The sequence below is a fragment of the Salvelinus sp. IW2-2015 genome, linkage group LG14 (assembly GCF_002910315.2).
Source record: "Salvelinus sp. IW2-2015 linkage group LG14, ASM291031v2, whole genome shotgun sequence".
In the NCBI taxonomy this organism is placed as follows: Eukaryota; Metazoa; Chordata; class Actinopteri; order Salmoniformes; family Salmonidae; genus Salvelinus; species Salvelinus sp. IW2-2015.
The window spans coordinates 6,882,520-6,898,532 of NC_036854.1; the positions used below are offsets into that span (position 1 = coordinate 6,882,520).

Genomic DNA, 16,013 nt, shown 5'->3' on the forward strand with positions numbered 1-16,013 from the left:
TCATTATGTTGTGTTTCGGTGATTAAATCAATGATCTCGTGGTATTTCACAGTAAAATTATATAGACAATCATATCAAAAGTAATGTGAGCATTGCATTGTGATAAGCAATTACTCTATATGAACACATATTCCAATGTGAAACCTGTATTTCCAGGTGAAAAAGTGACTATGATTTTGTGTGTTGTACTTAGTCAATCGAAAACGCTCTTAGAATTTTTAAGCCTTTTTGATGATCTGTTTTGAGTTTTGTACTAAGTGTTGTCAAAATGTACCACATACTTGGGAAAATTGCATCAAAGCTATTGAATAAAACTGTAATATTGATGCAAATAATTGTTGAACATTTCACTATGGATTATTAACCATAACCACATTACCCATACACAAAGAAATACTCATGTACTTTGTCGTTTACCTGTTGTTGTTTACCTGTGAAGCGTCCAACCCATGTGAGCTGAACTGCGTCCCCCATGGCGAGAACTTCTTCTACAGACACAGGCCTTCCGTGGTGGATGGCACACCCTGCTATGTGAGCCGCAGTGACATCTGTATCAACGGCATCTGCAGGGTTAGTACTTAGTACTTACCCACTGGGCACACTTTGGTTGAATCAACGTTGTTTCCGTGTTGAACCGACGTGGAATAGACGTTGAATTGAGATCTGTGCCCATTGGGTAGGTACTTACTTCAACGTGCTTGTTGAATTGGAAAATTCATTAGAAATGTTATCTTTCTGATGAAGGCAACGCACCAAAATGCATGGTGCTGTTTCAGTGGATATAGTGCCAGCACCTTAAGCACAAATGCAATACATGTCTTTGTATCTGTCTATCCCCTTTCACTGAAATGTATACTTTTAAATGTTTAGGTCGATTTTACAGATGAGCCATGAATTACATAAATTACAGAAAATACACACATCAACATAAATGAATAAACATAAATAAAAAGTGCAAGCAGAAAGAAAAACACGATCATAAAAAACAAACAAATTCATCAGTAAAAAATCTGTCACGACCTGATCTGTTTCACCTGTCCTTGTGCTTGTCTCCACCCCCTCCTGGTGTCGCTTATTATCCCCGGTGTATTTATCCCTGTGTTTCCCGTCTCTCTGTGCCAGTTCGTCTTGTTTTACCAAGTCAACCAGTGGTTTCCTAGCTCCTATTTTTCCCAGTCTCTGTTCTTTCCTAGCCATCCTGGTTTTGACCTTTGCCTGTCCTGACGCCGAACCCGCCTGCCTGACCACTATGTCTGTTCTGACCTCGAGCCTGCCTATATCCCCTTGTACTGTTTGGACTCGGACCTGACCACTGAACCCCTGCCTGTCCTGACCTCGAGCCTGCCTATCGCCTGGTACTGTTTGGACTCTGACCTGGTTTATGAACCCTCACCTGTCCCCATCTGCCTCCTGTGTCTGCATTTGGGTCTCGCCTTGTGCCCTTATACAATCAGCTTTCTGAATTGCCCTAGATGCACCAAAACATACAATTTTACCCCCTAGAGTCAACGTCCGTTCCCTGTGTGTCACGATCTATCACAAGGATGACGCTGGAGAGACGAAGCAGGTACGGGGAGTAACATTTAATAAATAACGGACATAGAACGAGACATAAACAGCTTAGCAAACAGAAAAACAATCAATGCAGAAGCAGGGAACAGAGCTGGGGAACTGACACATATAGGGGAGGAAATGAACAGGTGATGAGAGTCCAGGTGAGTCCAATAACGCTGATGCGCGTGACAAGGAAAGGCAGGTGTACGTGATGGATGGCAGGAGTGAGTGATGCAAGGCATTCTGGCGCCCTCAAGCGCCAGGGGGAGGGGAAGAGCGGGAGCAGACGTGACACTGTGGAAATCGAATTAGCGTAATAATAAAAAATCCCCATTAAAAACCTGTCAGTTTAATAAGCTAGAGATATAATTTTTGCATTGGATGCATCTCAATCCATCGGACTGATGCATCTTCGGTGAAAGGTGTCAAACCATGAGGCATCCCGAAAATAGGACTTCTCACAAAATCATCTGTAGCATCCCTCTATGGAAAGATGAGACTCTCACGAACACGATGGTGTTCTCTGTTTTGCACTATGACCCCACAAGCATCTTGGGACTCGTCTGAAGTCGGTACAGCCGATCTGGCAACTTCTGTCTGTAGCGTCCGAACAGTTTGGGCTACACACTAATATGAGCTCTCTGTAGGAAGGTGAGACTCTCACGAACATGTTGGTTGTTTTGCTCTAGGAGCCCACAGGCCTCACAAGACTCGTCTGAAGTTCCCCTGGTACCAGTTGAAAAAATGAATGGAAGTACATGTATACAGTGCATACGGAAAGTATTCAGACCCCTTGACTTTTTCCACATTTTGTTACGTAAAAGCCTTATTCTAAAATGTATTACATTGTTGTTTTTTCCCCCCTCATCAATCTACACACAATACCCCATAATGGAAATATCACATTTACATAAGTATTCAGACCCTTTACTCAGTACTTTGTTGAAGCACCTTTGGCAGCGATTACAGCATATAGTCTTTTTGGATATGACGCGACAAGCTTGGCACACCTGTATTTGGGGAGCTTCTCCCATTTTTCTCTGCAGACCCTCTCAAAAGCCATCTAAAGCAAAGTACAGAGAGATTCCTGATGACAACCTGCTCCAGAGCACTCAGGACCTCAGACGGGCGAAGGTTCACCTTCCAACAGAACAATGACCCTAAGCACACAGCCAAGACAACGCTAGAGTGGCTTTGGGACAAGTCTCCGAATGTCCTTGAGTGGACCTGCCAGAGCCCGGACTTGAACCCAATCGAACATCTCTAGAGAGACCTGAAAATAGCTGTACATCGACGCTCCCCATCCAACCTGACAGAGATTGAGAGGATCTGCAGAGGATAATGGGAGAAACTCCCTAAATACATGGTTGACAAGCTTATAGTGTCATACCCAAGAAGACTTGAGGCTGTAATTGCTGCCAAAGGTTCTTCAACAAAGTACTGAGTAAAGGGTCTGAATACTTATGTAAATGTGACATTTAAGTTTTTTATTTTTCATGAATTTGCAAAGAAAAATCTAAAAACCTGTTTTTGCTTTGTCGTTATGTGGTATTGTGTGTAGATTGATGAGGGGGGGAAACTATGTAATACATTTTAGAATAAGGCTGTAATGTAACAAAATGTGGAAAAAGACAAGTGGTCTGAATACTTTCTGAATGCACTGTAATTCATGTCAATGGCCTAATAGTACTGTAGAGCTATTTTTACTTCCCACAATATAGCTGGGCCACCCTGTCCTGTCCCTAAGGGTCCACGGCCCTGCAGCGCCCCAACACACCCCACTCAGCTTTAGGATCTTAGTGAAACATTCTTTATTGGTTTCGGGTGTATTAGGCCAAGGCCAGAGTGACAACATTACAGCAGACCTCCAGGGCCAGGACTGAGCAGCCCAGCAGCTAGGGATTGCCTAAATACACTCTAAATCTTGTAATAAATGCTAGGTTACAGAGTTTCTTCTGATAACAGTCTCCAGTATTAACATTTCTAAGCAAATAAAAACAGGTTAAAGGGAGAACCTGTAGACATATTGAGATAAAAGAACATAGTCTTTGCCAGAATTCAGCCAGCCTTCATAAGACCATAATATACACAAATATGTTCCCTTTTGTGTTTTACACCTCCAGCGGAGGAATTACATTTCTGAGTGATGATATTCAGTTTCATTGGCATATAGTACGTTCTATGGATGGTCATAAACTGCAGTAATTTATGTCTGAGATTATATGAATATGACTGGGGATTCTAACATATCGGTATCCATTCATCATCATCCTCAATAGTGTCTCAGGTCTTCCTCACATTTTTGTTTTACATGTTTTGTGTTATCTAGAAAAGCCTCTATCAACCCTTGATACAGTTTTGAAATCAACTTTTGAAGTTTGTCACACTGCCTTCAATTAGTTTCAGTCTTTGAAGCTTCTTGCTTGTTCAGTGTTTGCTGCACAGAGAGAATAAAGTGTTGTATCTGCAAAAGTTCACTTCTGCGCCGTCAGAGACTGGTCTTCCCTGGTTCTCTGACCCTGCTGTGACCCCTGTCACCATCTGATCCTGTTCAGATGAGGCATGACAAAGAAATACTTTGGTGTACATTTATACATTATATTATCCAAGAATAGAATCAATGGTTCAACAATTGAAATGACCATTATTCCCAGATCCCAGACTGTAGCCTACACATTAACCTGATCCTACTAACACATGATGAGCATAGTGTTTTTTACTGACTTTTCACCATGATAGTGAAGCGTGTAGGGCTGTTTATACTATGTCAGTGTGAAAGTAGGGAATTAGGTAGGGAAACTGACAGATCAATAACATTACTATACTGACTAAAAACAAACATTGCGTTGAGAAAACGTTTGGCAGCTGGTTTTATCGTTTGATTCAGGTCTAGTGTGATTAAGCAAAAATAATAATAGCTAAAGTTAGTTTGTGGAGTGGCTGCCAAAGCTCCATTCTGGGTGTGTACAGGAGGACTTGGCGTGGCTCCTGTTGCAGGGTTGGGGCTGCCATGGGGGGGCAGGAGTGTCCCAGGCCTGTCCTGGGGATGAGAGTAAGGAGGATAACCAAAACTAGCATGGGAGGGAGGTTGTGGGGGGGAATATAACTGTGTCATCTGTTCAGGGATGTTGTTTGACCATGTAATCCCCCTATATTTTCCTTCTCTAGGCTGTGAGAAATGGAGAAATCATTGGCATGGACCGCGATGTGGCGCCTGCCACTCCCGCTCCCGCTGCCAACCTCCGCTACCGCGAGCCCCTCACGTATGCCTACACATACAGCGCCTGGTCCGAGTGCTCGGCCCCCTGCAACAGTGGCACCCAGCACCGCAGCGTGCAGTGCATGGTGCAGGACTCGATGGCACCCCATGTGGTGGATGACTCTTACTGCGTCTCCCAGCAACTACCCAGGCCGGAAAGCCAGCAGGCCTGCAACCAGCAGGGATGTGCCGAGTACAGCGTGTCCAGCTTCAGTGTGGTGGGTACCTGTGGGGACCAGTATGGTCAGTATAGTGAGACTGTTACCAGTATTATTACTAGTATGATTATAAGACTAAAAGGTGGTTGTGGAACTGTGGTGGGTTACCAGTCAGACCTGGGTCAAATACATACTGTATGTCAAATACTTTGAGTTGCAATGGATTTAGTTTAGCCGGTACCAATGGAATAGTCCCAAAAGTACATACTCCAAACTAATTCAAGGACATCTAGTCTCAAATACTTTCATGTATTTGACACAGGTCTGGTCAATAGAGGGGCTTGAAATGACTTATATGCTTTCTAAATATAGTATAATCAACTTATAAATCCACTAACTATAAGATTTCACCTTCCTTATAACTGTAAAATACATATTTGCATGTTTAGTGTTAAGAAAATATGTACATTTTCTCTGAGGTCCCTCTTGATCAAAACATCTGCCCCCACCTCTGTGAACGCTACACCGAGCTCTAGTTTGGCTTCCTGAACTCGCTAGGAACACACCTTTCATTTCATATTATACTATACTTAACCATCAATGACAAACAGAAAGATTTTTTTTCTTTTTTTTATCTAAGAATAATTTTGTATTTATGGCTATAAATTGATCTCTGAATATGCTATAATGATGAAACCACTCTCTCCTGCTGTGTTAAGATGTACGGATTTGTCTGTGACTGTGACATAGGGTTCAGTCAGGAGTTGATGGACAGTCTCAAGTAGTTTCCCAGCCTCACGTAGTTTCAGATTTCACATCCTACATCACACAGGCGAACAAAACATATCACTGTGGCTGTTGCAATCAGGGCTATCGCTCAATGCAAGCCATTTCCATCTACAGTGTCCACACATCAATTTATTACGCCAAAATGTCAGTCGGAACCGGTACCAGAACCACACAAAATATTGTATGCTACAGATTGGAAAATAAATAAAATGTGACTCTGGATGACAACATAATGATGTTTGTTTCCAACATTAGGGCTGTTTTCCTAAAGAAGATCAATCCGCTTCGTGTTTTGTTCCCTTGCCACGATACTACCAAGGATCGCGATAATGGTATTGTCCCACCAAGCCAGTAAAAAAAGGCATATTTTTGCTCTATAACCCATTCGTTCATATGCCACCTTGATAAGGCCAAGACAACAAAAAGACATAAGTCACACAGTGGTGGAATAAATTCAACTACACATGCATTTGTTTCATCACAAAACCGGAAGGGCAAAATCTGTCCTGTGAAATCAACAAAGCAAATAAATATTGCATGTAACAAACAGTTACATGGCCTACAGCATGGTCAAGCAAGTTAATGTTTGACAGCTTACTAAACAACTACTAATTTAGAACCATGTAGTTAAGCAAGTCAGCACAAAGGCAACAGGAGCAATGCCACCACTATTCCAGCACCATTTCATCTTAAACATTGAAACATCCTCAAATCAACAAGGTTGTATGCAGTGTATGCTTAGTTTAATACAGTGAAAACAAACTTAAATATACCAAAAACGATTTAGTCCAATCAACAAACTATACTGGAAACAATAAAACACCATGAAAAATCAGGGGAACCTGGCCTGGTATTCATAGCTGACTTTGAAAAGGCTTTTTGATAAAGTACTACTGGAATGTATATATAAATGCCTGGAATATTTCAATATTAGAGAATCTCTTATACAATGGGTTAAAGTTATGTATGGTAACCTTAGGTGTAAAATTGTAAATAATGGCTACTTCTCAGAAAGTATTAAACTGTCAAGAGGAGTAAAACAAGGCTGTCCCCGATCAGTATATTTATTTATAATGGCCATCGAAATGTTAGCTATAATATCAACAATAATATCAAGCGGCTAGAAATCCAGGGTTTAAAAACAAAGGTGTCATTGTATGCCGAGGATTCATGTTGTTTTCTTTTAAATCCACAATTTGGATCCTTTCACAGCCTCATAGAAGATCTTGATATTTTTTTCTAACCTCTCTGGATTACAACCAAATCATGATACGTGTACTATATTACATTTTGGATCACATTTTTTTTTTACCTTTACATTACTGTGTAGTTTACCAATAAAATGGTCTGACGGTGATGCGGACATACTCGGTATTCATATCCTGAAAATTATCACAATATATTTTTATAGGAAAGGAAAATTCCTGTCTATTTGTGGAAAAATCACCCTGATTAACTATTTAGTCATATCCCAGTTTACCTATTTGATTATGGCCTTGCCTACACCTAGCGAAAAATATTACATTTTATTTGGAATGGCAAGCCAGACAAAATTGAATGTATTTATATAATGAATATGAATTCGGAGGGCAGAAATTATTCAATATTAAAGCATTAGTCCTCTCACTAAAGGCTTCAATCTCACGCCACATTCAGATTACAGCAATAGAAAGTTGGTTGCAATTTCAGTTTAATCCACCAGAAAAGACAGAACAAACAATACTACAAATATTAGTTAAACTCAAATATACACTACCGTTCAAAAGTTGAGTCACTTAGAAATGTTCTTGTTTTGAAAGAAAAGCATTTTTTTGCTGTCCATTAAAATAACTAATTGGTCTAATTTCTCCAATGTAAATTGCTCTAGATAAGAGCGTCTGCTAAATTATTAAAATGTCAAATGTAAGATTGAGCCATTGATCTTGTTTTGATGCCAAGTTTCCCTATTATATATTTCCCATTCCCAGTGTTCGGTGACCTGTGGGGACGGCCAGCAGACCAGAGAGGTGGTTTGCGTGGGGGCGGGAGGGGAGCGCTTTGGGGACCAAGCCTGCAGTGGTCTGACACGCCCACCTGCAGTCCAGGCCTGCCGCAAGCCAGCCTGCCACATCCACATCAGCTGGCACGTCCATGACTTCGGACTGGTAACAGAGAGATACATTTAGTTGTTTGTTAAATTGTTCCACATTGTTGCTTTGGCAATACATACAAGTAATTTTGTCATGTCAACAAAGCATTTTGAGTTGGAGAGGGATGTTCGATCTCATACTATACCAGAGGAGGCTGGTGAGAGGAGCTATAGGAGGACGGGCTCATTGTAATGGCTGGAATCAATGGAACAGCGTCAAACGTGGTTTCCATATGTTTGATACTATTCCACTTACTCCATTCCGGCCAATACATTGAGCCTGTCCTCCTATAGCGCCTCCCACCAGCCTCCTCTGTACTATACCCTTATGTAGCATCTCTGTAACGGAGATACAGGAAAACAAAACAGGAGTAGCGTCTAAACATGAAACTGTACTACCTAATGGGTGATAAAACGGAGTGCTAGATAAAGTGGAAGTAATCAGGCAGTGATGAAGTCCAGGTGTGCCTCATGATGGGGTGCAGGTGTGCGTAATTGTGGTTGCCAGGTGTGCGTAATGATGGGGTTGCCAGGACCGGTGGTAAGTAGACCGGCGACGTCAAGTACCAAAGCAGGAGTAGACGTGACAGTACACCCCCCCCACCCCAAACACACGGCTCCAGTCGCAGGACAACGCCGGCCATGGGGACGGCCCCGAGGGCAAGGAGCGGGCTTGTCCGGTCGGTGAAGGTGGAAATCTGAGAGGATGTTGGGATCTAGAATGTCGTCCCCCGGAACCCATCACCGCTCCTCTTGATTGTACCCCTCCCAGTCTTCCAGGTACTGGAGCCGACCCCCACGACGTCAGGAGTCCAGGAGGGATCTGACAGCATAAGCGGGGCTCCCCTTGATGTCCAGGGGAGGTGGGTCGTGGGGGACGGAATCAGCCAGGGAACCAGGAACCACCGGCCTGAGGAGGGAAACGTGAAAAGAGGGTGAGATCCGGTTGTTAGTGGGAAGCTGTAATCTGTATGTTACCTCATTGACCCTCCGGAGCACTTTGAATGGCCCCACAAACCGAGGGCTCAGCTTCCGGCAGGGCAGGATGAGCGGGAGGTTCCTGGTGGAGCCAGATGTGATCACCAGGATGGAACACAGGCGCCTCACTGCGGTGACGATCCACCTGCTCCTTCCAGCGGACGACGGCGCATTGGAGCCTCATGTGGGCAGCGGGGTGAAGTTGAATCTGGTAAAGAAAAGGGTCAATCTTGCTTGGCGCGGGTTCAGCCGCCTCGCTGTCCATATGTACTCCAGGTTCCGATGGTCGGGGAGGATGAGAAATGTGTCCGTGGCACCCTTCAACCAGTATTTCCAATCCTCTAATGCCAACTGCAAGGAGCTCCCAAATCACCGACGTCATGGTTCCTTTCTGCAAGAGACACTTTTAGTATGCACATGGATACAATTTTTGTGGATTACATTGAAGTTGTGACAGGACAGTCCCCACACTCACTTCTGAGGCGTCCACCTCCACCACGAAGGGAAGTGTAGGATCTGGGTGATGAAACGGGGCAGAGGTGAAATGCCCCTTCAGTAGGCGGAAGGCCTCATCGGCTGCAGAATGCCACACCAACTTACAGGGACAACCTTTGAGGAGATTCCAAAAACCGTTGTAGTCCCTTTATGGTGGTTGGGACTGGCCATGACCTGACTGCAGCTACCTTCCTCTCCTCCAAAACCACTCCCTGCGGGCTGATCCTATATCCCAAGAAGGAGACGGCAGCTTGAGGAAGCTGACACTTCTCCGCTTTGACATACAGTTGGTTCTCCAGGAGGCATTTCAGGACTACCCGGATGTGGGCGATATGCTCATCCAAGGTGGCCAAGTAGATCAGGATATCATTGATATACACAACCACCTAACGGCCAAGCATTTCCCGAAACACCTCATTCACTAATGCCTGGAACACTGACGGAGCATTGGCTTATCCATAAGGCATCACTAAGTACTTATAGTGCCCAGATATCATGCTGAAGGCCGTCTTCCATTCATCCCCCTCGTGGATGCGGATCAAATTGTAGGCATTCCGCAGGTCCAGCTTGGTATGGAGCTGTTCAATCGCGACCGACACCAACGGGAGGGGGTAGCGGTTCTTGGTGGTGATGCCATTGAGACCTCTGTAGTCAATACATGGACGAATACCCCCCTCCTTATTGGCCATGAAGAAGAAACCTGCTGACGCAGGGGAGGTGGATGGGCAGATGAAACCCTGTTGGAGAGCCTCCTGGATGTTGTTTTCCTCCATAGCCTTGGTTTCAACCACTGACAGGGGGTAGATGCGGCTGCGCATAGTCTGTTAGCATGTCGATGGCACAGTCCCAGGGGTGATGAGGAGGGAGACAGGTGGCATGGGTCTTGGGAAAAACCTCCCGGAGAGCCTGGTAAACCTCCGGGATGTCGGCCTGAAGAGCAATCACCAGGGTCACGGCCCAGACCGTGATCGCCATTCTCAACCAGGAGATGGTGGGGTCGTGGCGTTGGAGCCACAAGATGCCGAGGATGACTTTGTGTACGGGTGCCTGGATGATGAGGAAGGGAAGGTTTTCTTGGTACCGGGGTCCAAAGGGTGATGGTGAGTGGTCCTGTGATGGGTGTCCCAGATCCCAGTTATACAGCGCTTGAACCGGAAAGGAGAGCGGGTATGATGTTATTTTCAGGGTAGAGGCAAGGGCCTGGTCAATAAAATTCCCAGCGGCACTGGAGTCCACTAGAGCTGTAGGAACGACACGAGGGACAGCCAGCTAGTGAAATCGGTACTATAAAGGGTTTGGTGGAGAGTGATGATGATGGAATACTCACACCTACCCCAGGAGACGGGTGATCACGGGACCGTCCCTCTGCTCTAGTGGCTCCCGGGTTGGGACGTAGTGGACACCGTTGAATCTGGTGCCTCGCTTGACCACAATAGGGACAGAGCCCGAGCTGTCTCCAACGGCGTAACTCAGCCACGGGGAGGCGTGTGGCCCCTACCTCCATGGGTTCAGACTCTTACTCAGATCGGTCAACGAAGGAGGGAGAGAGGCGATGAGTGCCACCACTCTCTAAGGAGTTTATGCAGATGGATGGCCATCGTGATGAGTGCATCCAATGAGAGGGTATCAACTCGGCATGCCAGCTCCGTCTGGACCTCATCGCACAATCCGCATCTGAATAAGTAGCGGAGTGCAGGCTCATTCCATCTGCTGAATGCTGCCACTGTACGGAAGGTAAGGGCGTACTCAGCATCAGTCTGGTCCTCCTGCCATAGTTGGAGTAGGAGCTCACCCCCGTCTCTGCCCTCCGGTGGCTGATCGAAGTCTCCTCTGAACAGAGCCATGAACCTCCCATAGGAAAGCAGCTCCTCCTCTCCTCTCCCCCAGACAGCCGTCGACTCATTGTAGAAGATCCTCCACTCGTTGGGGGGGACATCCTTTGAGGAAGATCTATACATTGAAGAACGCAGAGAACCTCATCCATTGCCGTCTCCAGTTGACCCAGCTGCTCGTGGTGTTGGCGGTGTAGGTCCCCCTGTTCGCCGACCATCTGGGAGAGGTCTCGGTTGGCTGCTTCTTCCATTCTGTTAGGTAGTATTCTGTAACGGAGACGCAGGGAGTCAGGTGCAGTCGGTGAGTTTAATAGGGAAGACCATGGAGTGAATACAAAAACAGGAGTAGCGTCTAAACAAGAAACAATACTACCTAATGGGTGACACAACGGAGTGCTAGATGAAGGGGAAGTAATCAGGGAAGTGATGAAGTCCAGGTGTGCCTCATGATGGGGCGCAGGTGTGCGTAATGATTGTTGCCAGATGTGCGTAATGATGGGTTGCCAGGACCAGTGGTTAGTAGACCGGCGACGTCCTACCATTTTCTCTTATCCTTCCTACTTCTGTGTAAATATATCTATCATGCTCTCTCTGTCCTCTCTTTCTCTGCTCTCTCTCTCTTCCTCCCTATAGTGCTCTAGGAATTGTGGTGGAGGGGTGCGGGAGAGGAGGGTAATGTGTATGGACATAGACCAGAACCCATATGGGGAAGACAGGTGCGCCCCCCACCCTAAACCTGCTACCGTGGAGCACTGTAACACCCAGGCCTGCCATGAAGCCCAAAGTGAGTCCAATTCCAGTGTGTGTGTGTGTATACACTACCATTCAAAAAGTTTGGGGTCACTTACAAATGTCTTTGTTTTTAAAAGTAAAGCAAAAAAAATCATAAAATTGTCCATTAAAATAACATCAAATTGACCAGAAATACTGTGTAGACATTGTTAATGTTATAAATGACTATTGTAGCTGGAAACACTTGATTTTTTTATAGAATATCTACATAGGCGTAGAGACGCCCATTATCAGCAACCATCACTCCTGTGTTCCAGTGGCACGTTGTGTTAGCTAATCCAAGTTGATCATTTTAAAAGGCTAAATGATCATTAGAAAACCATTTTGCAATTATGTTAGCACTGCTGAAAACTGTTGTGCTTATTAAAGAAGCAATAAACCTGGCCTTCTTTAGACAAGTTGAGTATCTGGAGCATCAGCATTTGTGGGTTCGATTACAGGCTCAAAATGGCCAGAAACAAAGACCTTTCTTCTAAAACTTGTCAGTCTATTCTTGTTCTGAGAAATGAAGGCTATTCCATGCGAGAAATTGCCAAGAAACTGAAGATCTCGTACAACGCGGTGTACTGCTCCCTTCACAGAACAGCGCAAACTGGCTCTAACTAGAATAGAAAGAAGAGTGGGAGGCCCCGGTGCACAACTGAGCAAGAGGACAAGTACATTAGAGTGTCTAGTTTGAGAAACAGACGCCTCACAAGTCCTCAACTGGCAGCTTCATTAAATTGTACCCGCAAAACATCAGTCTCAACATCAACATTGAAAAGGCGACTCTGGAATGCTGGCCTTCTAGAAAGAGTTGCAAAGAAAAGGCCATATCTCAGACTGGCCAATAAAAATAAAAAATTAAGATGGGCAAAAGAACAGACACTGGACAGAGATATGGCTTTTCTTTGCAACTCTGCCTACAAGGCCAGCATCCCAGAGTCGAATGAGAGTGTGCAAAGATGTCATCAAGACAATGATGGCTACTTTGAAGAATCTCAAATCTATTTTGATTTATTTAACACTTTTTTGGTTCCTACATGATTCCATATGTAAAATTTCATAGATTTGATGTCTTCACTATTATTCTACAATGTAGAAAATAGTCAAATAAAGAAAAATCTTTGAATGAGTGGGTGTGTCCAAACTTCTGCCTGGTACTATATATACGTACATACTGAACACAAATATAAACACAACTTGTAAAGTGTTTTTAACCTTTCACTGCTACCAAACCCGGATCCGGGAGCACCCCCCACAGTAAAAAAGCTGACTAGCATAGCCTAGCATAGCYTCACAAGTAAATACAAGCATCTAAATATCATTAAATCACAAGTCCAAGACACCAGATGAAAGATACAGATCTTGTGAATCCAGCCATCATTTCTGATTTTTAAAATGTTTTACAGGGAAGACACAATATGTAAATCTATTAGCTAACCACGAAAGCAAAAGAACAACTTTTTTTTTTCTCCACCATTTTTTTCCTGCATGGGCAGCTATCACAATTTCACGCTATATAGATATATATAGACCATAACAAGAACAACTCATAAGATGACAGTCTGATAATATTTTTATGGTATAACATATGTTTTTTTAGAAAAATGTGCATATTTCAGGTATAAATCACAGTTCTAACATTGCAGCTGAATCTGAAATAGCGTTGGAAGCAGCCGGAATATTACAGAGACCGACGTCAATTACCAAAATACTCATCCTAAAACATTTCTGAAAAATACACAGCATACAGCAAATGAAAGACAACATCTTGTGAATCCAGCCATAATTTCTGATTTTTAAAATGTTTACAGGGAAGACACAATTGTAATCTATTAGCTAACCAGTTGCAAAAGACACCACTTTTTTACTCACACAGTTTTTTACTCCATCAGTAGTATCACTAATTCGACTAATAAGATATATTAGCACTAACAAGACAACTTCATAAGATGACAGTCTGATAACATATTTATGGTATAGCATATGTTTTTTTTGAAAATTTGCATTTTTCAGGTATAAATCACAGTTTACCATTGCAGCCACTATCACAAAACTCACAAAAGCGACTAGAATAACTACAGAGAGCAACGTGTATTACCTAATTACATCTTAAAACATTTCTGAAAATACAAGCGTACAGAAAATGAAAGCAAACATCTTGTGAATCCAGACAATATTTCAGATTTTCTAAGTGTTTTACAGCGAAAACCAATATATCGTTATATTAGCATACCACATGAGCTAACATCACCCAGCATTGATTCAAGGCAAAAAGAGCAAAAACGTTATCACGACCAAAATATATTAATTTTTTCACTAACCTTCTCAGAATTCTTCAGATGAACAGTCCTGTAACATCATATTACACAAGCATATAGAGTTTGTTCGAAATGTGCATATTTAGCATCACAAATCGTGGTTATGCTATGTAATCAGTCAAAACATGGCATGCATTCTGGCGGCGCATCTTGGAAGGGCACCTAAGTTTACGATTATTTATCGATTAGATTGACAAAAAATACAGGTTGGACAGCTAATGAAAGATGCATTGGTTATTAATGCAACGCTGATTTAGATTTTTAAATTAACGTTACTAGCATACAGTGTGCGTTACAGCCAGACTAGTGCGCAATAATGGCGAAAAATGCGTTTACATTTTCACAATAATACGGAATAAAATCATAAATAGCTCTTACTTTGGACGAGCTTCCATCAGAATCTTGGGCAAGGTGTCTTTTTGTCCAAATAATTGTTGCTTTGTTGTAAACGTCCACTTCAACTTCGGAACTAGCAGCTACATTAGCTACGTGGCACACACATGTCAAATCCTCAAACGCAATACTACGAAAATTCCGAAAATAAATATACTCGCATAACTGATATAAATCGGTTTCAATAACTTCGTTATGATGTTTCTAACCCTATTCGAATTAAATCAAGAACGGATATATCTTAGGCCGATAACAAGAGCTATTCAACATGCCATTCTGATGTCCTCTCTTGCGCTTGGCGAGCGTCCAAAAGAACGTACATGTCACTATTGCTTTATAAACTCTGAGAAATACGTAGAGACTCCATTCCACTTCTCATTGGTTACTGACATCCAGGGAAGGCGGGTGCAGTTCATTTCGAATCACACTTGGTCTAATAACAAAAGACAAAGAGATGTGCATAGACTTTAGGAAGCGTACAACACCTACCTCTGCAACATCTATCAGAGGCCAGAATATAGAAATTGTAGAGGAATATAAATATCTGGGTGTCTTTTTGGACAGTAAGCTTCAGTGGAGTAAATGTACAGACCAGATCTACAAAAAGAGCCAACAGAGACTGTACTTTCTAAAAAAGTTGGGTTCTTTTAATATAGACTGTACAAAATCTGTTTTACAAATCCTTTATTGAGAGTATTTTAACTTTTTGTATTGTTTGTTGGTTTGGCAATGCCACTGTCAGTCAGAGAAACATGCTGAGAAGGATTATTACCACAGCAAGCAAGGTACTTGGAGTCAAACAGACAGGCCTGGATGAGATTTTTAAGGTCAGGGCCCTCCGTAAGGCTCACAAAATCATTTTAGACCCAAGTCACCCCCTGTACCTGGACTTTGAATTACTCCCCTCTGGGCGCAGGTATAGGGCACCCCTCAGCAGGAAAAATAGAACGAGACAATCATTTGTGCCAGGTGTGATATCCCTCTTAAATAGCTCGGGCAAATGTTCCCATTGACCCCGTAAGGCCAGCAGGCTAGTCTTTTCTTCTTTTTTACATTTTAAAATTTATTTTATTTATTGGTGCGTGACTGTTATTGAAAGTTGTATTGTCAATCTTGTTTTGTATTTAACGCCACTTTAAATGTGTACATGGCACTGCAACAAAATTTCCCCATGGGGACAATAAAGTAAGTAAGTAAGTATAGGGCACACACAGAGCTTTAAACTGATCTGAGAACAGAGACTATTTTTCTGACCTTCGCATGTCCTGTCATGATTTTCGCTGTAGAAAGAGTTCTGGTTCACCCACAGACATAATTCAAACGGTTTTAGAA

General features: G+C 43.2%; 1 protein-coding gene across 1 annotated transcript in view; it reads left to right on the top strand.

The window, feature by feature from the left end:
- The window catches only part of paplnb (papilin b, proteoglycan-like sulfated glycoprotein), a 30,742-nt gene that overhangs the window by 9,624 nt on the left and 5,105 nt on the right, over positions 1–16,013 (top strand). Inside the window, exons 5-8 of the mRNA XM_070446760.1 lie at positions 440–570; positions 4,723–5,031; positions 7,728–7,904; positions 11,827–11,977. Coding sequence (XP_070302861.1) covers positions 440–570; positions 4,723–5,031; positions 7,728–7,904; positions 11,827–11,977 — 768 coding nt within the window. The remainder of the gene's footprint in view (positions 1–439; positions 571–4,722; positions 5,032–7,727; positions 7,905–11,826; positions 11,978–16,013) is intronic.